This window comes from Mus musculus, chromosome 9 (assembly GCF_000001635.26).
Source record: "Mus musculus strain C57BL/6J chromosome 9, GRCm38.p6 C57BL/6J".
Classification (NCBI taxonomy): domain Eukaryota; kingdom Metazoa; phylum Chordata; class Mammalia; order Rodentia; family Muridae; genus Mus; species Mus musculus.
Window position 1 is genome coordinate 39941427 of NC_000075.6, and position 20118 is coordinate 39961544.

Sequence of the window (20118 nt, forward strand, 5' to 3'; positions counted from 1 at the left end):
AAGCACATGTAAAGTGGGTAAAATAATGTTACCTTTAAGCAGAGCCAATGTCCTCCAATTTCTTGACTGTAAAGCAGACAGCTCTCTCCTGTGTGGCTCTGCAACCTTCACCCCATGCATGGACCTTCAGCGCTCTGCCTCCTGCAGGAGCACCTATCCTCTGGGTGTTTTCTTTTCCCTTTCCCACTTTCCTTCAGCACATAACAACAGGGCTCGACTCAGCACCTTCTAACCACCATTTCCAAAAGGGCTTTATTCTTCTCACATCTCTGTGACTCATGGGTAGCAGCAAGAGAAATCAAATTCAAGACCAGAAATGCAGGAAGGGAGACTGAAGGCTTAGACAGAAACAAAGCTCTTGTGATCAGTGTCAGGGACTCAGAGATGGAAGTAGAGGGGAAACTCAAGGGAAGTTCAAGGTCCAAATCATCAGAAACGACAGCTGGTGCAGACAGAAGCTACTAAATGGAAGAACCTCTCTGGGCAGGTGCTCCTGCAACGTGCTTAAATAATAGTTGTTCTTCTCTTACAGGAAGACTCAGAGCTCCTGGAGCTTCATTTGCAGAGACAACATGAGTCTCACATTTCAATGCCACAAGAGGATAGTAAAACAGAAACCCAGTGAGTTTCACTTCTCAAGGCATGTAATCAACATGTAACCAAATGGAATGTAATCTTGATGATAGCTGGTGTTCAAGCAGTACTATTAGTATGTTGAATTTTGGCTCTATTGAAACCTAAGTCATTTGCCAAATTTCAAACTGCTAAATACTACCAACTGATAATACTTGCCTCTCTCCATTGAACCACTCAACTCATCACATCTGGGAGAAGAATGAGCCCGGGAAATCACTCTGAAGCATCCTTATTTGTCCTTGAGGGGTTAACAGACCAGCCAGGGCTCCAGATCCCACTTTTCTCCCTGTTTCTGTTGATCTATTTGGTCTCCATGGCAGGAAACCTGGGCTTAGTCTTTTTAATCAGAATTAGCTCTCAGCTTCACACGCCCATGTATCATTTCCTCAGTAACTTGTCCTTTATAGATCTCTGCTACTCCTCCGTTATAATCCCCAAGATGTTGGTGAACTTTGTATCAGAGAAGAATTTTACAGCCTTTCCTGAATGCATGGTCCAGCTCTTTCTGTTCTCTTTCTTTGGTATTGATGACTCCTACATGCTAACAGCCATGGCATATGATCGTTACGTTGCCATCTGCAACCCCTTGCTCTATAATGTCACTATGTCTCACAGGGTCTGCATGCTACTGTCCACTGCTGTGTATGCTATGGGGGCCTTCGGGGCTACAGTTCATACAAGCTACATATCCAGTCGTTCCTTCTGTGGAACTAATGTCATTCATCATTACTTCTGTGACATCCTCCCTCTTATAAATATAGCTTGCTCTAGAGACTATACCAAGGAGTTTTGGGTGATGATACTTGTTGGATTTAATGTTTTTGCAAGTGTGTTTTCCATCTTCATCTCTTACGCCTTCATCCTTGCAAGCATTCTGCGAATACGCTCAGCTGATGGCAGGTCTAAAGCCTTCAGTACCTGCAGTTCCCATCTTGCAGCTGTTGGAGTCTTCTATGGCTCCATCATCTTCATGTATTTTAAGCCATCTACAGGTAACACAACCCAGGAGAAAGTGGCTTCTGTCTTTTACACCACAGTGATTCCCATGCTTAATCCCCTTATATATAGCCTTAGGAACAAAGATGTCAAAGAAGCCATTAAAAAGGCTCTGAATAGTGGGCTGTTCTCTTAGTCTGTGTAGAAAAACTCATCTTGAAGCTACAAATCTAAACATTCACTTAAATTGTCTTGAGTGCAAGAATAACTATTTCAAGTTGAAGGGTCATGTCAAAATAAAATGTCTGTGAGATTTATTTTTTTTTTTTTGTGAACCTCATTTCCCCATTTAAGTGTTTCTACTTCCAATGTGGTTCTTTTCATTTTCCCTAGTCTCTCTAGCTTACTTTCTTACCCACTGGTATATAAATGTATCTGAATAAATGTGTGTGTCTGTGTGTGTGTGTGTGTGTGTGTGTGTGTGTGTGTGTGTACTCACCAAATATTAAGAAAAAATAAGACAAACAAAAACTTAGAGTTATGTAAAAAGATATGTCTATTTTATGAAATTTAAAAATTACATTTATTAATTTGTGGAAGAGGGCATGGCAGAGTATCAGAGAACAAGATGAAAGAGTTGTCTCTCCCTTTTTCCCATGTGGGCTCTTGAGATAAGGTCATTGGGCTTGGGGACAAGTTTCCTAACCCTCTAAGCTATCTCAATGGCCTACCGCCATATTTTAAATGACAAATATGTAAACATGAAGACTGAGGAAAAAGAATATGAAAATGAGCAGAAGAGACAGAATTCAAAGGCAATGGGGGGAGACAGAATTCTGGATATATTCTGAAGAAGATAGATCTACTCATGTCTTTGATTGCAAGAGAAGGATCATAATGGAAAACCAATTCAATGTTTTGAACCTTGCAACTAGAATGTTAGAATGGCCATTTCTAATAACACTGAAAATTAAGAAGTCTTCCTGTGTGAGGACACATTCAGTTAACATTCAGTTAACTACACCCATGGACAGATCTTCATCAAAAACTTCCCTTTAGGGGATAGCATTTGTACAGCAGCACATATTATCAAGACCATTTTTTTTTTCAGAAAAAAATTGCTAGTTAGCATTAATATAAATAACTACAGAAAGCAACTGTAATCATGATACTAATAGTATCTCTAAATAAGTTCCATGTTTCACATAGAGTCTTTCCTCTGAAATGAGATTGGAATCAACAATAAGATAAAAATCAAAGGGATAAATCTAGAGTTGGAAAGAGCAGGAAGACATGGGGTCAAAATAATATGCTGTCTCCTGTTTTTGTGCCATATCTAAAACTATCAGAAGAGAGTTATTATATTGGGATTTAGGAAATCCACATCAATATTTTTCAAAACAGCCCTATCAACTCTGGCTAGTTTCTATGCAGTTCCTTTCTATTCCTTTCTTTCAGTGTACAAGAAGTCTTCTTGTTTATAGGATCTTAGAAACAAAATAAATGAAGTTCCCCAGCATATCCCTTTCTGACACTCACTTCAATGCTAATTTAACACTAATTCTGATAAGAGTTGGGCATATCTGTCTGTCAGTCTAGAAAGTAGGAGCTCTGATAGTCATGGGCATGCATCTTTTACATTTTGACCCCACATCCTAGAATAATAAATAATATAAAGCTGCTCAAATGCTGACAGATGAATAAATAAATAAATTTCTGTACATAAAAATATAAACAAAACTTAAGTTAATAGCATTTTTAGCCAAATGCTTAGACACATATACAGCATCCCTCTGAGAGTGAATGTTCTTGGACTCTGTTTTTAATGTTTTTTATAATTACCCAAATGGATTTCTGTAGCTTCTTGAACATTATCCCAAGACTATATGACAAGAGGACATTAGAAAAAAGGGAAAATGTGTAACTCAGTAATTAGTAACATGAAGATTAATAACTTCTTATTAAATACCACAAATTGACTATGTCACCCTACAAAGTCTTTTAACTAAAAATATCTTCTCCCTCTAACAATCTAAATAATATTTCACTATATAAATATACCATGTTTCCATTAACCATTCCTAAGTTGATGGACATCTACGTTGTTTCCAGTTTCTGGCTATCATGGAGAGAGCAGCAATAAGCATGGATAATATGGACCTTAATTCTTCCTCCACCACTTCCCCAGACATTCCTCTAAGAACAACTCTATTCCCTTCTCTACTTCTCCTAACCCTAGACCCACAGTCTTACATTTTTCAAAACACATTAAATGTCTAAGGTTCTACTAAATATATACAAAGTCTTCTTTGTGGTGGTGTCCTTATATCAGTCAGGGACAGAGCAGATGGCAGTCCTTTGCTCATCCTAGCTTGATGCCTGTCTTGACAGCCAAAGATGTCTTATAATTAGGACTCTTAAATACCAAATCAAGTCACATTCAAGCAGTGTAGCACAAGAGGAGGAAAACAGACAGACACATGCAGATAGCCATGACACCCACAGACCTGCCCTCCAGAACATGGCACAGGCAGGCCATAGACACTCACTTGTCACCATAACATGCCATGCAGTATGAATGGATTATGTCATCTAGGGGCCTGCCAAGAGCGTGACCTACTTGCAGTGGAATATGCAATATGTGGTGGTCAGATGTGAGAGAAAGAAAAGTGGAGCATCTTGAGCATTATGGAGAAAGATGGAACTGAAGACTCAAGGGTAGAGAGGACTAGCCTGTTTGGAGTGGCTAGTTCCACCACCTGGGGCCATGGTGAGGTCCTAACCTGAGCTGGCACCGAGGACCATGTTCAATTCCATGGCTGAGAGCAGGCCTTGCACTTCACCTGGGCAACACATTAGGGCTGGCCCTGGTATAGCATGCAAAGGTGAGCCAGCCCCAAGGGTAAGAGCACTGGAGAACTGGCTCTGCCACTCATCTGCTGTGAAGTGATGTGGTGGCTGGCAGTGATGCCCCTCACCTCTTGCCCCTAATCACTGGCTCTGAGGTCATGAGAGTAAATGAGCTGGCCCTGTCCTCACCTACTTGGGAAATTGGACCCTGCATTTCTTCTGAGCAGCACACTACTGATCTGGCCCTGGTAGAGAGGCTGCAGGCAAGACAGACATGGTAGCAATGATGATAGCAGTGGTAAGTGGCCCTGCCACTCGTCTGGAGTGATGTGGCATAGGTATGGGAGTAATGCCCTCCACCTCACCTCCTGTAACAGCTGGGAGCTTACCCTGGAATTATGAGAGCAAGAGAGCTATCCCTGTCACTTCACTGGCTGTAGTACTAGGAAGAGTGGGCCCTGATCCTGGCCTAGGCAATAGAGTATAGCTAACCCTGATAGCAAAGGTGTAGGTGAGCTAGCCCTAAGGATGTGAGAACTAGAGAGCTGTCCCAGTGCTCACAGGCTGTAGTACTTGGGAGAGTGAGCCCTGAATCTTGACTGGGCAGCTCAGTGGAACAGGCTCTGGAAGCGTGAGTGCATGTGAGCAGGTCCTGAGAGTATGAGTGCAGAGAGCTGCCCCTACCTCCTGCCGATGGTGGCCTAGCCAGAGCAGTGCTGGAAAGCTTGCCCAGGTGATGCAGATAAGGGAGAGCTGGCAACCTGACCAGCTCAGCTAAAACCGAAGCCCAGATCCAGTGCTGGGAATTGACAAACTCCAAAATCTATATTATCTGTAAATGATTGGGACATGAGAATGGGCCAGTCCTGCTATTCCAAAGCTGCAGGATCTTCATGACACAGGGAAACAACAAATAACTAGGAGGAGATTCAATGAGGATCCTATATTGATGGTGTCACAAAAGTCAAAAGTCTTGAAGCAGACCACTGGGTCATTGCAATGAACATCTGCAAGTGAAGACGTATGAACAGAGAGATACACTGCGGGACACACCGTGACACACTACAGCTTCCATGATAAGACATTTTCTATGCTTTGGTTTTGTTGTTGTTGTTGTTTGTTTGTTTGTTTGCCTGTGTGTGTGTCTTATTGGGGGGAGGGAAAGACTGCAAGGGCAATATAAGAGGATGGGGAGATGGGTGGGACTGGAGTGCATGATGTGAAACTCACAAAGAAATAAAAGTCTCTCTCTCTCTCTCTCTCTCTCTCTCACACACACACACACACACACACACACACACACACACACTTGGGCTCCTATAAAATCAAAGACAACTCCGATACCATCTTATTCCAAATGAAAACAGTCAGTGCACCATTGCAATCAATTCCAACAAAACCAAAACCCAGCAATGTAAATTAAATCTTGTAGCCCAAAGCCTAGGTATTGGTCTCACACATGATCTTCTGGGCTCCATAAAGCACAGGTGCACACAGCTTATCTCTTGCTGACTCACCTGCACACTAGCCACTGTCTCTGGTGTCTCTTGGGATCTTGCATACCCTGAATCTCCACTCTAAGTGAAGCTTCACCTTCAAGAATGAGGCCTCTCTTCAGAAATTCAAACAATGTATATTTTGCCAGGAATTTTCTGCTCTCCATGACCCCTCCTTGTCTTATATCTAAGCATTTATACATTATACATAAGCATTTCAAATGTCTTACTACGCAAAAACCCACATAAGGAAGCTGTGTTTGTGCATTATCATATTGTTTAAGCAATAATTCCTGGATAAGACTAATCAATGGACTTCTACATCAAAAAGTAACCATCAGAGCTGGAGAGACAGCTCAGTAGGCAAGGACATCTATCTCTAAGACTAACAACCTGAGGTCAATAGCCAGAGTCCATATGGTGGGAAGACAGGACCAGATCATTCAAGGCATCCTCTGACCTCCACACATATTCAAGAACATATTCAAGAACACACATATCCACACATATTCAAGAACACACACATATCCACACATATTCAAGAACATATTCAAGAACACACACATACACCACACACACACACACACACACAATACACACAATACACATACGTACGCTCAATAAGTAAATGTAAAATAATTTTAAAGTAACTGTAGGTGATTTTATTAGATACTGCTGAAATATTCTATATCACCTTTATCAACTTATGTTCTCAACAAATTATTAATAAGGTCATGTATACTCTTATTATTATTATTATTTTTTGTTATTGTACAATTAAATACCTGAGATATTTTTTCTACTGAATATAAATTCTATACAGACTATATGGCACAACATTTAAATACTCTTCACAGATAACACCAGCAAGCAGAAAGGGAAGCATAATACAAGGGACCACTGAAGAGCAGAATCAGTTACACTGAGTGCTTATGTCACAGCTCTTACTGTTTTTATTTTAATAATTAAATATATAAGGTTTCTTGGTGTGTGTGTGTGTTTGTTTTTTTTAAAACAGGGTTTCTCTGTGTAGCTCTGGCTGTCCATGAACTCTCTTTGTATACCAGGCTTGCCTCACACATATATAGATCAACCAAAGAGTACACATGGAGGGACCCATGGCTCTAGCCACATATGTAGCAGGGATGGCCTTGTCAGGCATCAGTAGGAGGAGAGGATCTTGGCCCTGGGAAAGTTCTAAGGCCCAGTGTAGAGGGATGCCAGGAAGGGGAGGTGGGAGTGGGTGGGTGGGTGGGTGGGTGGATGGATGGAGGTGTACCCTCATAGAAGCAGAGAGAGGGGTATGGGGTAGGGGGTTCTGAGAAGGAAACTTGGAAAAGGGATAACATTTGAAATGTAAATAAAGAAAATATCCAATTTTTAAAAAAACATGAAAAAAAATTGAAGAGGACACCTCAAGTGAACATCTTCCTCAGTAAAGGATGTGCCAATTAGTTGTTCATTAACAAAATGTCAGTCTAAAAACAAACATACAGCTAACATTATACTAATTCAAAAGATTATATTTAGGAATGTATGATACATATACATATATGAGAGAGAGAGAGAGAGAGCGAGAGAGATGTATGCAATAAAATTAGTTAAAAATGAGGCCATGAATTTGAATAAGAGAAGAAGGGGTATATATTAGGTTTGGGCAGGAAGGGGAGGAGGAAATGTTTTAATTATATTATAATCGAAAAAAAATTTTTTTTTAATTTTTTTTTCCATTTTTTATTAGGTATTTCGCTCATTTACATTTGCAATGCTATACCAAAAGTCCCCCATAGCCACCCACCCCCAATCCCCTACTGTTAGGAGCAGGTGTGGCGGCAGTCCTAAAGGCGCCAGGGACTGTAGCTAAGTCATATGACTTGCACCTGACTTCCTCATATAAGACACAAACATCTTGAGTGCTGCGCAGGTGTACCAGGATACAGGTGAATCCAATTTGGTGGAGATATGCCCCTGCTGCCCTGATTAGCTGAAGCTGTGTGCCTGGTGAGGTGGCGTGGCCTGCTGTGCGTGGATGGGAACTGAGAGTATATAAGAGTGAGAGGCCCGGGTTAGAGGGAGGATTATTATTCGAGAGAGGATTACTATTAGTGGGGGAGATATAAAAACAAGGGAGATATAAAAACAAGGGAGATATAAACAGGGGAGATATAAAAACAAGGGAGATATAAAAACAAGGGAGATATAAAAACAAGGGAGATATAGAGAAAGAAGAAACAGGACTGAATAAATGTGTGCAGAAGGATCCTGTAGCAGCGTCGTTCTTCCTGGCCAGTTGAGCGCGCGCAAGACCCTACCCACCCACTCCCCTTTCGAAAAAATTTTAAAAATACAAATATTTACTTCAATCAAACAAACATCTACACTCAAACAAATATCAAGTATGCCACAAATGCTTTTAGAATCACATGAAAATAAGAGCAACTTCTATCAGGTATTAGGGATAAATCTGTGAAGAAGAGATTTTGACATTTATCTTACTCCCCAGGAACACGCATCCCTTGTGTCAATGCCTTTCTCAAAGCCACCTTTACCTCTTTGTTTCTCAAGGAATATATCAAAGGATTGAGGGAAGGAGTAACAATATTATTCAACACTTGAACCACTGAATCCAGCCAAGGACTGGAGGCAGGTCTGAGGTAAATGAGGACCACTGGGCCATAGAAGAGCAGAATGGATGTCAAGTGGGCACTGCAGGTGGAGAAGGCTCTGCGCCTGCCTTCAGAAGAACGGATCTTCAATATGGAGATGACGATGCGAGAGTAGGAAATGAGGATAAGGAGGAAGCATACCAGTGCGACAAGACCTACGTTGATGAAACTTACAGCTTGTGCCAGAGAGGTGTCTGCACAAGCCAGGGGCAGCACCACTGGAATGTCGCAGAAAAAGTTATCCACTTCATTGGGTCCACAGTAGGGTAACTTGAAGATGAGAAATGTGAGGACAGATGCGTGCAGACAGCTCCCCATCCAGGTGGCCACAGCCATGGAGCCACACACCCATGAACTCATTATGACTGTGTACCTCAAAGGGTGACAGATGGCTGCAAAGCGGTCATAGGCCATCACGGTGTACAGGAAGCACTCAGCACAGCCCAGGAAATGGTAGAAGAAGAGCTGAGAGGCACAGCCCTGGTAAGAGATCGTGTGACTATGTCCAGTGAGGGAGAGCATCATCTTTGGGGAACTCACAGAAGGGAAAAAGATATCGAGCACTGACAGGTTTCCCAAGAAGAAATACATGGGTGTGTGAAGGCTGGCGGAAGTCAGGATGGCCATCAGAATGAGTAGGTTTCCGGGAAGAGTGAGCAGGTAGAAGGACAAAAAGAGGACAAAGAGCATCCTTTCCAGCCCAGCTGTATATGGGATTCCCACCAGGATGAATTCAGTGACCAAAGTGCAATTCCTCATTTTCAAGTTCACTTTACTCCTAGAAGATGAGACGATGGACCCACTTAGCTGAACTTTCCAAAGAAATCAAAGCCTTTGCAGAACCCTCTGGAAACCCATTTATTATAAACACTTCCAAAATGAGATTTCATCTAATATTGTTACCAGTTGATATTTGATATTGAATTATCCAGCCGTTTGTTTTTAACTGTCCCCTAAAACTTAAAGCGGTGAACTTGAAATTAGAATTTTGAGCAGTGGCAGTATAGAAGAGTGGTTATCAACCTTCCTCCTGCAGAAACCCTTTATTACAGTTCCTTGTGTTGTGGGGACCCCCAGCCAAAAATTAATTTTATTGCTATTCCTGTAATGAATCATAGTGTAAATATCTATAGTGTAGGATATCTGATAGGAAAACCCTGTGAAAGGGTCATTCAAGCCCCACAGATTGCAAGCCACTGGTATAGAGTAATATTCACAGTTCTGAACCTCTGAGTTCAAATGTCACATCAGCTCTTCATTCTGAATCCAGGTGAATTTGTCAAATATCTCTGAATTTAACTCTATTTCCTATGAAATTTCTTGTAAGGTATGATGTTCTAATGTGCATAAAATAGCTATGCAATTCATTCTCACACATCTTCTAAAAAATACAAAGTTCTAATATTCTGAGTAATAGGCCTTCACTCTACACCATGATCACACAGGGACTAGGATCTATTTATATGAGTGTCTCATAAAACTTTTTTCTTTTCTTCAAAGTCAGTACAACTAAAAACTGAAATCTAGCTGGTGGACAAATAAGAAAACAAAGGACCAAAAAATATTCAGTATATAAGAAAGCCATTTACAGTTGGCAGTGTTATTAACTGATTCAATACAGAGTAGTTTATACTCAAAAGTCATGATCCAAACTATGATTGTGTGCCATCCACATGAGTCTATGTAAAGTGCAAGGTCATCACACAGATGTTAAGTACATAAATTGCCATGAAAATATAAACTCATGCAGACACAAGTAAGCACAGGCTCTTACTCCTTCATGGAGACATAACCTCAGAAGAGAAGATGCTAAGAAAAGAAAGTATTCCAGAAAACAGGCACTTACACACTGAAGATTACTGTAGAATGGGCTAAAACCCATGCCCACATCTACCTTCCATTATTGGAAGGGATGAAACAGAACAGCCTGACTATGAAGCCAGGGAGTGAGGGGGGTCTTTTCAGCATAAGATGATGAAGCATAGAATCTGTGACCCAGCAGGACTCTGAGAGACAGAGCAGCAGCTAGCTAGCCACTAAGGAATAATAAATATCATTGGTCTCCTTTGAGACTCTCTTCCCCTATGACCTGACTAGAAAGTGTAGAACAGAGGGATCAATTATCTGGAAAGACCTCTACTTTTGTTTCTTCCTTCGTTCTCATCTCTGCTTTTCTTCCTATACTCCCTAGAGTGGTAGGATATACTCACCTAGCAGTTGTAATGCCAGCTATTTATGTAAAGCTCCTTTATTGTAAACCTCCAGTATTCCCTGGAGGAGTGCCATCCCTAGAGTTCAAACACTTCCAATTACTCAACTCTTTGGGGATACTGATTGAATAAGAAGCAGAGAATAGAAAACCATATAGAAAAAAGTGGGAAGCACCTAATATTGTACTGATTTCAAAAAGAAAAGGAAAAAAAAAAGAACACAATTTCCTGTGTAACATTTTGTTGTGGTTTTGATGAAAAATATCCCCATGATATCAGACATTTGCATACTCGGTCCCCACTTTGTGGTGTTTTATGAGGAGGTCATGGAACCTTTAGGAGGTATAGACTTTTTCCAGATCAAGTACTTCTCTTTAATTGAGGACTTTTCAAAGAGAACTTTGAAGTTTTATAGCTCAATCTACTTCCTGTTCTCTCTCTGCTTCTTTCTGTCTAGGAGTGAGATGTGATCAGCCTGCTTCCTGCTCTTTCTACATGCATCCTCAGTCATTATGGACTTTATACCTTTGGAACTAGAAGCTTAAATAAAGCTCTTTTTTTTCTTTACTTACTTTTTATCAGGGTATTTAATCACCATATCAGAAAAGTGACTACCACACTTTAATCTACAAAAAATTATGTAATATTTCATATTTATTTAAATGCTTGAGTTCAGATCTTATTTCTTACCTGAAATTGATTTCTATTTGCCCTTAAGACAACTATTAACTTTTACCTGGGTATATTTTAATCATTTTAATGGACTTTATGGACACTTTGATCACACTATGTAATAATGCCATAAGTGTTATGGGGGTAACTAGATGCCTTCTGATTGGATATGAGCATTACAAAAAAAAAATGCATTCATGATATCTTAAATCTAGTTAAAATTTGTTGGTTAGGGAGCACTTAAGCCATAAGGAGGAACCCATTGTTGTTGTTTGTTAATGTGATCAAACTACCTTCTAAGTGTTTATATTGATGTCCAGAGATTTCTGATATTCTCAGCCCTGGTCACAGAAACTTAGTTTTGCAATAGGCAGTGGTCAATGCAAAGATGTTTAACTGGCCACAGCACTGAAAAAAAAAATATATATATATATGTGTGTGTGTGTGTGTGTTTGTGTATGTATATATATATATATATATGTGTGTGTGTGTGTGTGTGTGTGTGTTTGTGTATGTATATATATATATATATATATGTGTGTGTGTGTGTGTGTGTATGTGTATATATGTATTTATGTGTATATGTATATGTATATGTATATGTATATGTATATGTATATGTATATGTATATGTATATGTATATAACCCAACTCCTAAAGTTCAGGGAACATCATGGAAGAAGAAGCAGAATGAATGCAATAGCCAGTGGGCAGTAGCAAAGCATACTGTGAAATGCTGTCTTCTGTAAATTTTATATATGCTAGACATACTAACTCACAGCAGCTTGATTACCTACATGAGTTGTACACAGATCAAACCACTTAAAACTCTAGCATGGATAAAAATGGGGCTCCAAAAACCCCATAACTAGATAAGAAGCTATTTGCAATTTAGAGCTACTACAGAAGGAGAGACATGATTCAAATCTCATTTTTACTATATGCAAAGTAGTTAGAAGAGCAAATGGTATCTGGAAAGACATATAGATGGCTCTCACATGAATGTGTCTTATTCTATGTGTTTCTGTGATAAATTATGATAGTCCAACCAGATGATTCTAATCATAAAATTGTTTGATTAAATATTAAAAGAATAAGTTCTGGAGACTAAAGAGATAGCTGCTGGATTAAAATCACTGGTTGCTCTTTCAGAGACCTGAGTTCAATTACTAGCAACCATGTGGTGGCTCACAACCATCTGTAAAAGATTCTGATTTCCTCTTCTGGGTGAGATAGATTACTCATATACAAATAAATAATAATAATAATTTCTGAAATATTACAAAAATAAATGGTATATTTTGATCCTGTCTTAATGTCTATTATTTATAATTCTATTACATTTGAGGAATAGCGCATGGTTACAAAAAATGAAAACTTCTGACTCTACAACATTCTTTACCCCACAATGTTTAGGAATTTATTCTCCCAGTTTACATAGAGTAATGATTGTCTCAGTAGATGGTGCCATTGATCGCCAAAGACAAAATCATCCAAGTAAACATTGTGTCAGGAGGAGAAAGATGCAGCAAATGAATTTGTCAGCAAAGTGTTGTCACAGAAAAATTCCAGCATGGGCTAGCATTATCTCAGGGCACTAAGACTGCATTTTAGCCCTCGTCTAAAACAGGGTAGTAGGTAAATCCACACCTGGGTTTTCAACTGAACCTTCTTCTACAGACTTCCCCAGGCACGTGCTGGTCTTAGGGTTGAATCAGTCTCTGTTCTGGGCTAAAATCCATTAGTTGCTGTCACTGTGTGTGAAACCATATTGTAAGTACAATGTGAGCAACATTTTACACTACCAAATTTCAGATGAACTGCTCTGTACATTGTTTCTTATTCAGTTGTTCATTTTTTGTTTTCACAAGTACTATAATTTTTAAAATCATCTTTTAGTAGTCAAAATGCTATATCATGGCTTCAAATATTTCAAGAAAAAGAAACAATTAGACAAGGATGCTAAGACCACTTAATAAACTTCTTTTAGTTTTACAAATCTCAATACAATGATTGTCTTTCGATAATCACTGGAACTGCTGACTTCTTCAGTTAAAGGTGAAATAATATTAAACTTGCAGGTAAACAAGGTGTCCATCTAAGGAATTTAAGAGAATTTCAGGGGATGGAAAACTGATAGTTACTCATGAATTTTCCATTAACAACAATGTGAAAAGGACAGACCTTAGATGGCAAAACCACTCTATGGTGTAGCCCTTGCACACGGTCCCACTTTATTGATTTGCATAAGTGCCCTGGCCTGCCTAAGGCTCTGAGATGAACTTTAGGAGAATGCAGCCCTATCCACCTTCTCATGGTCAGGCTTCTGGATTACACTGATTTCTTTAACACCAACATTTGTGTCCCAAATGTTGAGTTCTGAGTGGGGACTAGGCACACCAGGATCATCTATCAGTGCCTCTTGCCTCCTGGAAGAACCTGAGTACTTTATTGTGCAAAATTTAATTTTCTCATACCAATCACAGCTCATAACAGGCAGACCAACACCCTTGGACTTTACTCACTAAGACAGCATCTTGTCAGATAGTAGAGAACATTCTTGAGGATATTTGACCTTGATGTCTCTCATACATGGATTGATTTCCCTCCTAACTTTGCTGATTTTCATGATTGACAGGATAAAGACACATTTACTAACTTCTATCTTAGTTCCAAACTCCATACCTTATTAATGGCGATGAGTTTAACTGAGTAGCCGAAGTGGCATTTAGTAGAATATGGAAAGAGAATTTTGGAAAGGAGTGATCAGAGGAATTGAGAGGAATATAAGGTACTCAACAGCTTCTAGAAAGGTTCAGTTTCATTAAAAAAAATTTTTTAAAGTCAAAACTGAAATCCACATAGAGACTTTGCAGAGCAAAAGGACTCATTGTTTTGGCATATTACAATTAATTAAGAACACTGAGTTAATTTGCAAAGTCTTCTTTCCAGTGCTAAATTCACATATCGGCCCAAGTAAACCCTGCCTTGTGAGACTTCCAAGAACTAGATTTGTTCAGCTGACTCATTTGGCAACAGTAACTCATGAAGAGAAAATGCTAAACAATATTCAAATAATATAGGAAATGATTGTTTCTATTCCTTATACCCCAAAGGTTGCATTGCTTGACTTAACATCTTTCTCAGGGCTAATTTCACTTCCTTGTTTCTCAAAGAATAAATCAGAGGATTCAAGGAAGGGGTGACAACATTATTAAACACCTGGACAACAGAATCCAGCCAGGGACTAGAAGCAGGTCTGAGATACACGAGAATCACGGGACCATAGAACAACAGAATGGATGTGAAGTGGGCACTGCAGGTCGAGAAGGCTCTGCGCCTTCCTTCTGAGGAACGGATTTTCAGGATGGAGATAACAATACGAGTGTAAGAAGTGAGAACAAGGAGAAAACATGTGAGCGCAACAACGCCAACATTAGTAAAACTCACAGTCTGCGCTAGGGAGGTGTCTGCACATGCCAGGGACAGCACCACAGGAATGTCACAGAAGAAACTGTCTACCTCATTGGGGCCACAGTAGGGTAACTTAAAGATAAGAAATGTGAGGATGCTCCCATGGACAAAGCCCCCCAGCCAAGTGCCCACTGTAAAGCAGGTACACACCCTGGGGTTCATGATGACCGTATATCTCATAGGGTAACAAATAGCCACAAAGCGGTCATAAGCCATCACTGTATACAGGAAGCACTCAGTACAGCCCAGGGTGTGATAGAAGAAAATCTGTGAGGCACAACCCTGGTATGAGATGGTTCGGCCTTGCCGTACTAGGTAGTCCATCATCTTAGGAGAATTCACAGAAGGGAAGAATATGTCAAACACTGCCAGGTTCCCCAGGAAGAAATACATGGGGGTGTGGAGGTTGGGAGAAGCCAGGATGGTGAGGAAGATGAGCAGGTTTCCCAACAAGGCAAAGACATAAAAGACCAGGAACAAGGCAAACAGCATGCTCTCTAGTCCTTCAGTGTTGGAAATTCCCAGCAGGATGAACTCTGTCACAGAGGTGTGGTTCCTCATGCTCATGGCACAGGCAGCCCTGGAGAAGAGAAGCAAAGGCATCCATAAGTAGCTGCTTCCTGACTAAGGGATTCCTATCCAAAGCAGTAGATGCAAACAAAATAATGCTGATGAAAGAAAGGAACCAGGAATGAATCTGCCCTTGGCATTCAGTTAAGTGGTGTGCCACATTGATCTCCATTTCTTCACACTTTTTGTGGGGAAGACTGGCAACAACTGTTTCCTGGTCCAATTTTTAAAATTAGAGTTCCCATTTTAGAGTTTCCATTTTTTCTTATGGAAACTGAATTACCAGATCATGGCCTCACTTTAGATAGACAAGCTCTGCTTGAATTGTATGTAAGCCGATTGCCTCAATATGTGAGTGTAAAACTGTAACAATGAAAAGAAATTGAGATTCTCCTTTTTAATCTTTCCCTCCAACAATATGGCTTCCACTCTTTATCACTTATACTTTATGACTTAGAAAAATTGTCTGTTGTCTATACTCAGAATCTACTCATGCTCAGGCAGAATGTGGACTGTGTCTTGAACTAGAAGCTGTGGGCTAATAGAAAGAATTTCAACATTCCCATGTTTTATCTCCTCAGTCAAGTTTCAATTCTATACTAAAACTCTCACAAATGTAAACTCCCATATCACTAATGAATCTTGGCATCATTTCTTAAGATCCCAATCAATAATTAATAATCCTAAGAACTACTTCTGTTTTGTGTTCCATTTAAATATGTGGCCAGCGGTTGTCAATTTTGCTCTACTGTAACTAATGTTTGTTCATGGAAATAGTCTGAAATTCATTCACAGTGATTAGTAGATTGTAGATCTGTGTTATTTTTGGTTTTGAACAAAGAAAAGTCCTTGCTATACTGGAAAGTATAACTAATGCAAAGGATGAAGAGGAAGAAGAAAGTTTCCAATGATCATGGTCCTTAGTGTACAAGCCAGATCCTGTCTCAACTTAACTTATTCAAACCGTGTGATTAGGTGAAAATTCCAGCAAAGACATGGACAGGAAGTAAAAGGGATTCCATTCTAGCTATTCAGACATTGAGTCTGATTTAGCATTCAATATAATTTCACATACTCATTTTCTATCAGCCTGCTAGAAATAAAATAATAAATGGAAGCCCCATGCCTGGAATACACAAAGAAATATAAAATTGGTTTCTGACCATTACCTGCCTCCGCTAATTTGCACCTCTGAGCCCTGAGCAGTTTCATGGCTCAGCACCTCACCTACTTTAAGGAAACTGGACGTGTTCTGCCTCTTGTGGGTTTGTGAGGATTGAGTAAGATAAAACCACAATGCTGTAATTTTTGTTGGTTATTTAGCAGCAAATACATAATGGAGTCAGTATAATAAGTAATCTTCCAGCAGGTAACCGTGAGGTCAGAGTGACTATGCAATAACTCCCAAAGCCTTGCAGATAATATGAAAACCTAATTTAAAACAGATTGTAAAAAAGCTGTGGAATATTATATTATTATTCCATTTGTTTACTTGTTTATTGAAACATACATATTTATGTAGTCAGTGGTTTAAGGCAAAACAAGATACATTAATCTCGGAAACATTGTTTTCTTCTCACTTAAAAAGTGTGTTTCATGAAGAAACGTTTAGCACGTTAGAAGGGCTCAGATGCCCTCTTATTCACAGACTTCTTTGTATAACCAGATCCACACTGCAAAGAAGCACAGCTCTCTTGCCCTCACCTGCCCCAAACACAGTACAGAGTTCACAGCTGTCTTGCACACACATTCAGAATCTTTCTCCCTGGCTTTTGCAGATCTCAAGACCATACTTCATCTATGAATGACCCAAGAAAGGATCTGAGACCAAGAAAGCTAAGTGAAACTATGTCTCACCTAACCACAGAGTCTCCAACTTCCCACCAAAAAGGATCTCAAGTTAGAACCTCCATGATCACTTCCCAGGAAGGCAGATGGGGGAGTCACTCTTCGGAGGAGAATGTAAAATTGATCTTTGTTTTAACAAACAGCAAATTCTAAACTTTCACGCTAACTTTTGCTAATACTGTAGTTTTACATTCACTATATTCAGTTACACTTAGTTATCAGTGATAAAATATCATGTGACTAAATAAACACACACTCACTAAAAGAGGTACTCATAGAGAGGGTGAGGAAAGGTAGCAATATGGATAGTGTGATACAGGGATAATGCCTATTTTCTATGATAAGTGAAAAATAAGAGCCTATCTCCCTGATGCTGCTTATTTCCCCTCAAGCCATTTTGACAAACACACATACACACACACACACACACGCATGCATGCATGCATGTGCACATTCATGAGCATACACGCAATCCATATTTCTCCCATTCATTGTTTTCTCATTGTTGTTTTAATAATAGATCAATGAATACAGACATTTGTAATATGCACCAGCTTTAACACTATGTGGTTGAAGTAGGAAAATCATGTAACTTCAGAAGTTATAGACCAACCTCAGCAACACAGTCTTCTCATGAAAAAAAGAAGGGGGGGTGTTCCCTGTATGCTATGATGCTATGTTATGTTTACGAATAACCTGTTCAACACATAGAAAAAACAGAAGGGAGAAATGCATGCCCAGGAGTAAACAGAAGCAGCAAGAGCTTTGCACACATACCAGCATCCAGGACACACATTTAATGTGGACAGACAGATGTTCTTAAAGTTTCTAGTCAATGAGAATGTGTTTCAAAAATCAAGAATCTATTGTGCAGAAAGTATCCTAGCGTAGAGACAAGGTGTTTCAGCTTCTCTTCTTGAATCTATGATGTAGATTTGATGCTCAGTTCTGCTGTTAATCTGACCTTGAAATAACAAATTTATAATGTCTTTAAACCAGAAAGTGTTCATGGAACTAGTTTCTTTTGAGATAATATCCCCAGTGACCCAAACTGAAGACCCAAGATGAATGAATAATCACAGGGAATAATTAAAGGCTTTTGTTGTTTTCCCTATACCCTTCATCCTTTCCTAGCCCCTCCCTCATTACTGTACTCACTGTGGAAATAACATGATAATTTGTAACTTATTTGTAGATACATAAAACTCAAGGAAAAACTGTATCCATCCCATAAACCGTCACCAAACCCAGACACCATTGCATATGCCAGTAAGATTTTGCTGAAAGGACCCTGATATAGCTGTCTCTTGTGATGCTATGCCAGTGCCTGGCAAATACAGAAGTGGATACTCACAGTCAGCTATTGGATGGAACACAGGGCCCCCAGTGGAGGAGCTAGAGAAAGTACCCAAGGAGCTAAAGGGATCTGCAACCCTATAGGTGGAACAACATTATGAACTAACCAGTGCCCCCGGAGCTCGTGTCTCTAGCTGCATATGTATCAGAAGATGGCCTAGTTGGCCATCTTTGGGAAGAGAGGCCCCTTGGCCTTGCAAACTTTATATGCCTCAGTACAGGGGAATGCCAGGGCCAAGAAGTGGGAGTAGGTGGGTAGGGGAGTGGAGGGGGGAGGATAAGGGGGACTTTGGGGATAGCATTTGAAATGTAAATGAAGACAATATCTAATAATAAAACAAAATAAAAATAAAAAATAACAAGATCTCTACTAATATAATATTACTACCCACTAAATGTTCGTTGGTTTAAGAGTAGATTCAATAATCTACTTCTTTTTCCAATTATTCCTATAATATTTCGTTTTCCTTTTTTAAATTTAATTTTATTTGCAATTCATTTTTTACAATTCATACTCCCTTCATTGCCCCTCCCCTCCCAACCTCAACTATTGTCTTGTCTGCTCTCGACCAGCAAGAACGACACGACAACCAGTCCTTCTAACAACAGTTTATTCAGTCTTCATCTTTCTTCTTTCTCTTAAAAATATCCCCCTTTAACCCGGGGATCAATTTGGGAGACTTACCAGTACTGAAGAGTTCTGAATCCACGATGGATCCTTCTCAACAGTCTGTTTTATGGGAACCTTTATTAACCGCTCCTTCCCCATGATGCAGTTCTGAATCCTCCCTGTAGCAGAGGGTCTTCGCTCGTGCCTGAAGATGTTTCTTGTCCTGAGTTTCGGCACCACTTCTTGCGCGCGCCCAACTGGCCAGGAAGAACAAAGCTGCAACAGGATCCTTCTGCACACGTTTATTCAGTCCTGTTTCTTCTTGTTTATATCTCCCTTGTTTATATCTCCCTTGTTTATATCTCCCTTGTTTTATATCTCTCCCGAACCCTGGGCCTCTCACTCTTTTATACTCTCAGTTCCCATCCATGCACAGCAGGCCACGCCACCTCACCAGGCACGCAGCTTCAGCTAATCAGGGCAGCAGGGGCATATCTCCATCAAAATGGATTCACCGGTATCCTGGTACACCTGCACAGCTCTCAAGATGTTTGTGGCTTATATGAGGAAGTCAGGTGCAAGTCATACGACTTAGCTGCAGTCCCTGGCGCCTTTGGGACTGCCGCCACACCCGCTCCTCACAAACTATTCCTCATCCCATACTTCCTCCCCACCATACCCCATCTCCACATGGATGCCCCCACACTCCACCTCATTTGACTGCTAAACTCCCTGGGCCCTCCAGTCTCTTGAGGGTTAGATGTATCATCTCTGAATGAACATAGACCTGGAAG

At 40.1% G+C, this 20118-nt stretch overlaps 3 protein-coding genes across 5 annotated transcripts; 1 reads left to right on the top strand and 2 right to left on the bottom strand.

Moving 5' to 3' along the window:
- Nucleotides 1-632: 632 nt before the first annotated feature.
- Nucleotides 633-1768, top strand: Olfr974 (olfactory receptor 974). 2 transcript variants are annotated; one of them, XM_017313396.1, is made up of 2 exons: nucleotides 633-655; nucleotides 835-1768. In XM_017313396.1, the coding sequence occupies exon 2, from the start codon at nucleotides 836-838 to the stop codon at nucleotides 1766-1768; it is 933 nt and encodes a 310-aa protein (XP_017168885.1). In that variant the 5' UTR covers nucleotides 633-655; nucleotide 835. The 2 variants fall into 2 exon arrangements, with proteins under 2 accessions (XP_017168885.1, NP_667318.1); NM_147107.1 differs by lacking the exon at nucleotides 633-655 and having other exon boundaries at nucleotides 836-1768.
- A 6642-nt stretch (nucleotides 1769-8410) lies between these two features.
- On the bottom strand, nucleotides 8411-9343 carry Olfr975 (olfactory receptor 975). The gene has a single exon (NM_146828.1). The coding sequence runs from the start codon at nucleotides 9341-9343 to the stop codon at nucleotides 8411-8413; it is 933 nt and encodes a 310-aa protein (NP_667039.1).
- Nucleotides 9344-12830: 3487 nt separating this feature from the next.
- On the bottom strand, nucleotides 12831-19618 carry Olfr976 (olfactory receptor 976). Of its 2 annotated transcripts, NM_001360353.1 has the most exons (2): nucleotides 19400-19618; nucleotides 12831-15520 (listed from the first exon to the last, which is right to left on the bottom strand). In NM_001360353.1, exon 2 carries the CDS (start codon nucleotides 15505-15507, stop codon nucleotides 14563-14565), a length of 945 nt encoding a protein of 314 aa, NP_001347282.1. In that variant the 5' UTR covers nucleotides 15508-15520; nucleotides 19400-19618; the 3' UTR covers nucleotides 12831-14562. The 2 variants fall into 2 exon arrangements, with proteins under 2 accessions (NP_001347282.1, NP_666479.1); NM_146367.2 differs by lacking the exon at nucleotides 19400-19618 and having other exon boundaries at nucleotides 12831-15643.
- Nucleotides 19619-20118: the final 500 nt, after the last annotated feature.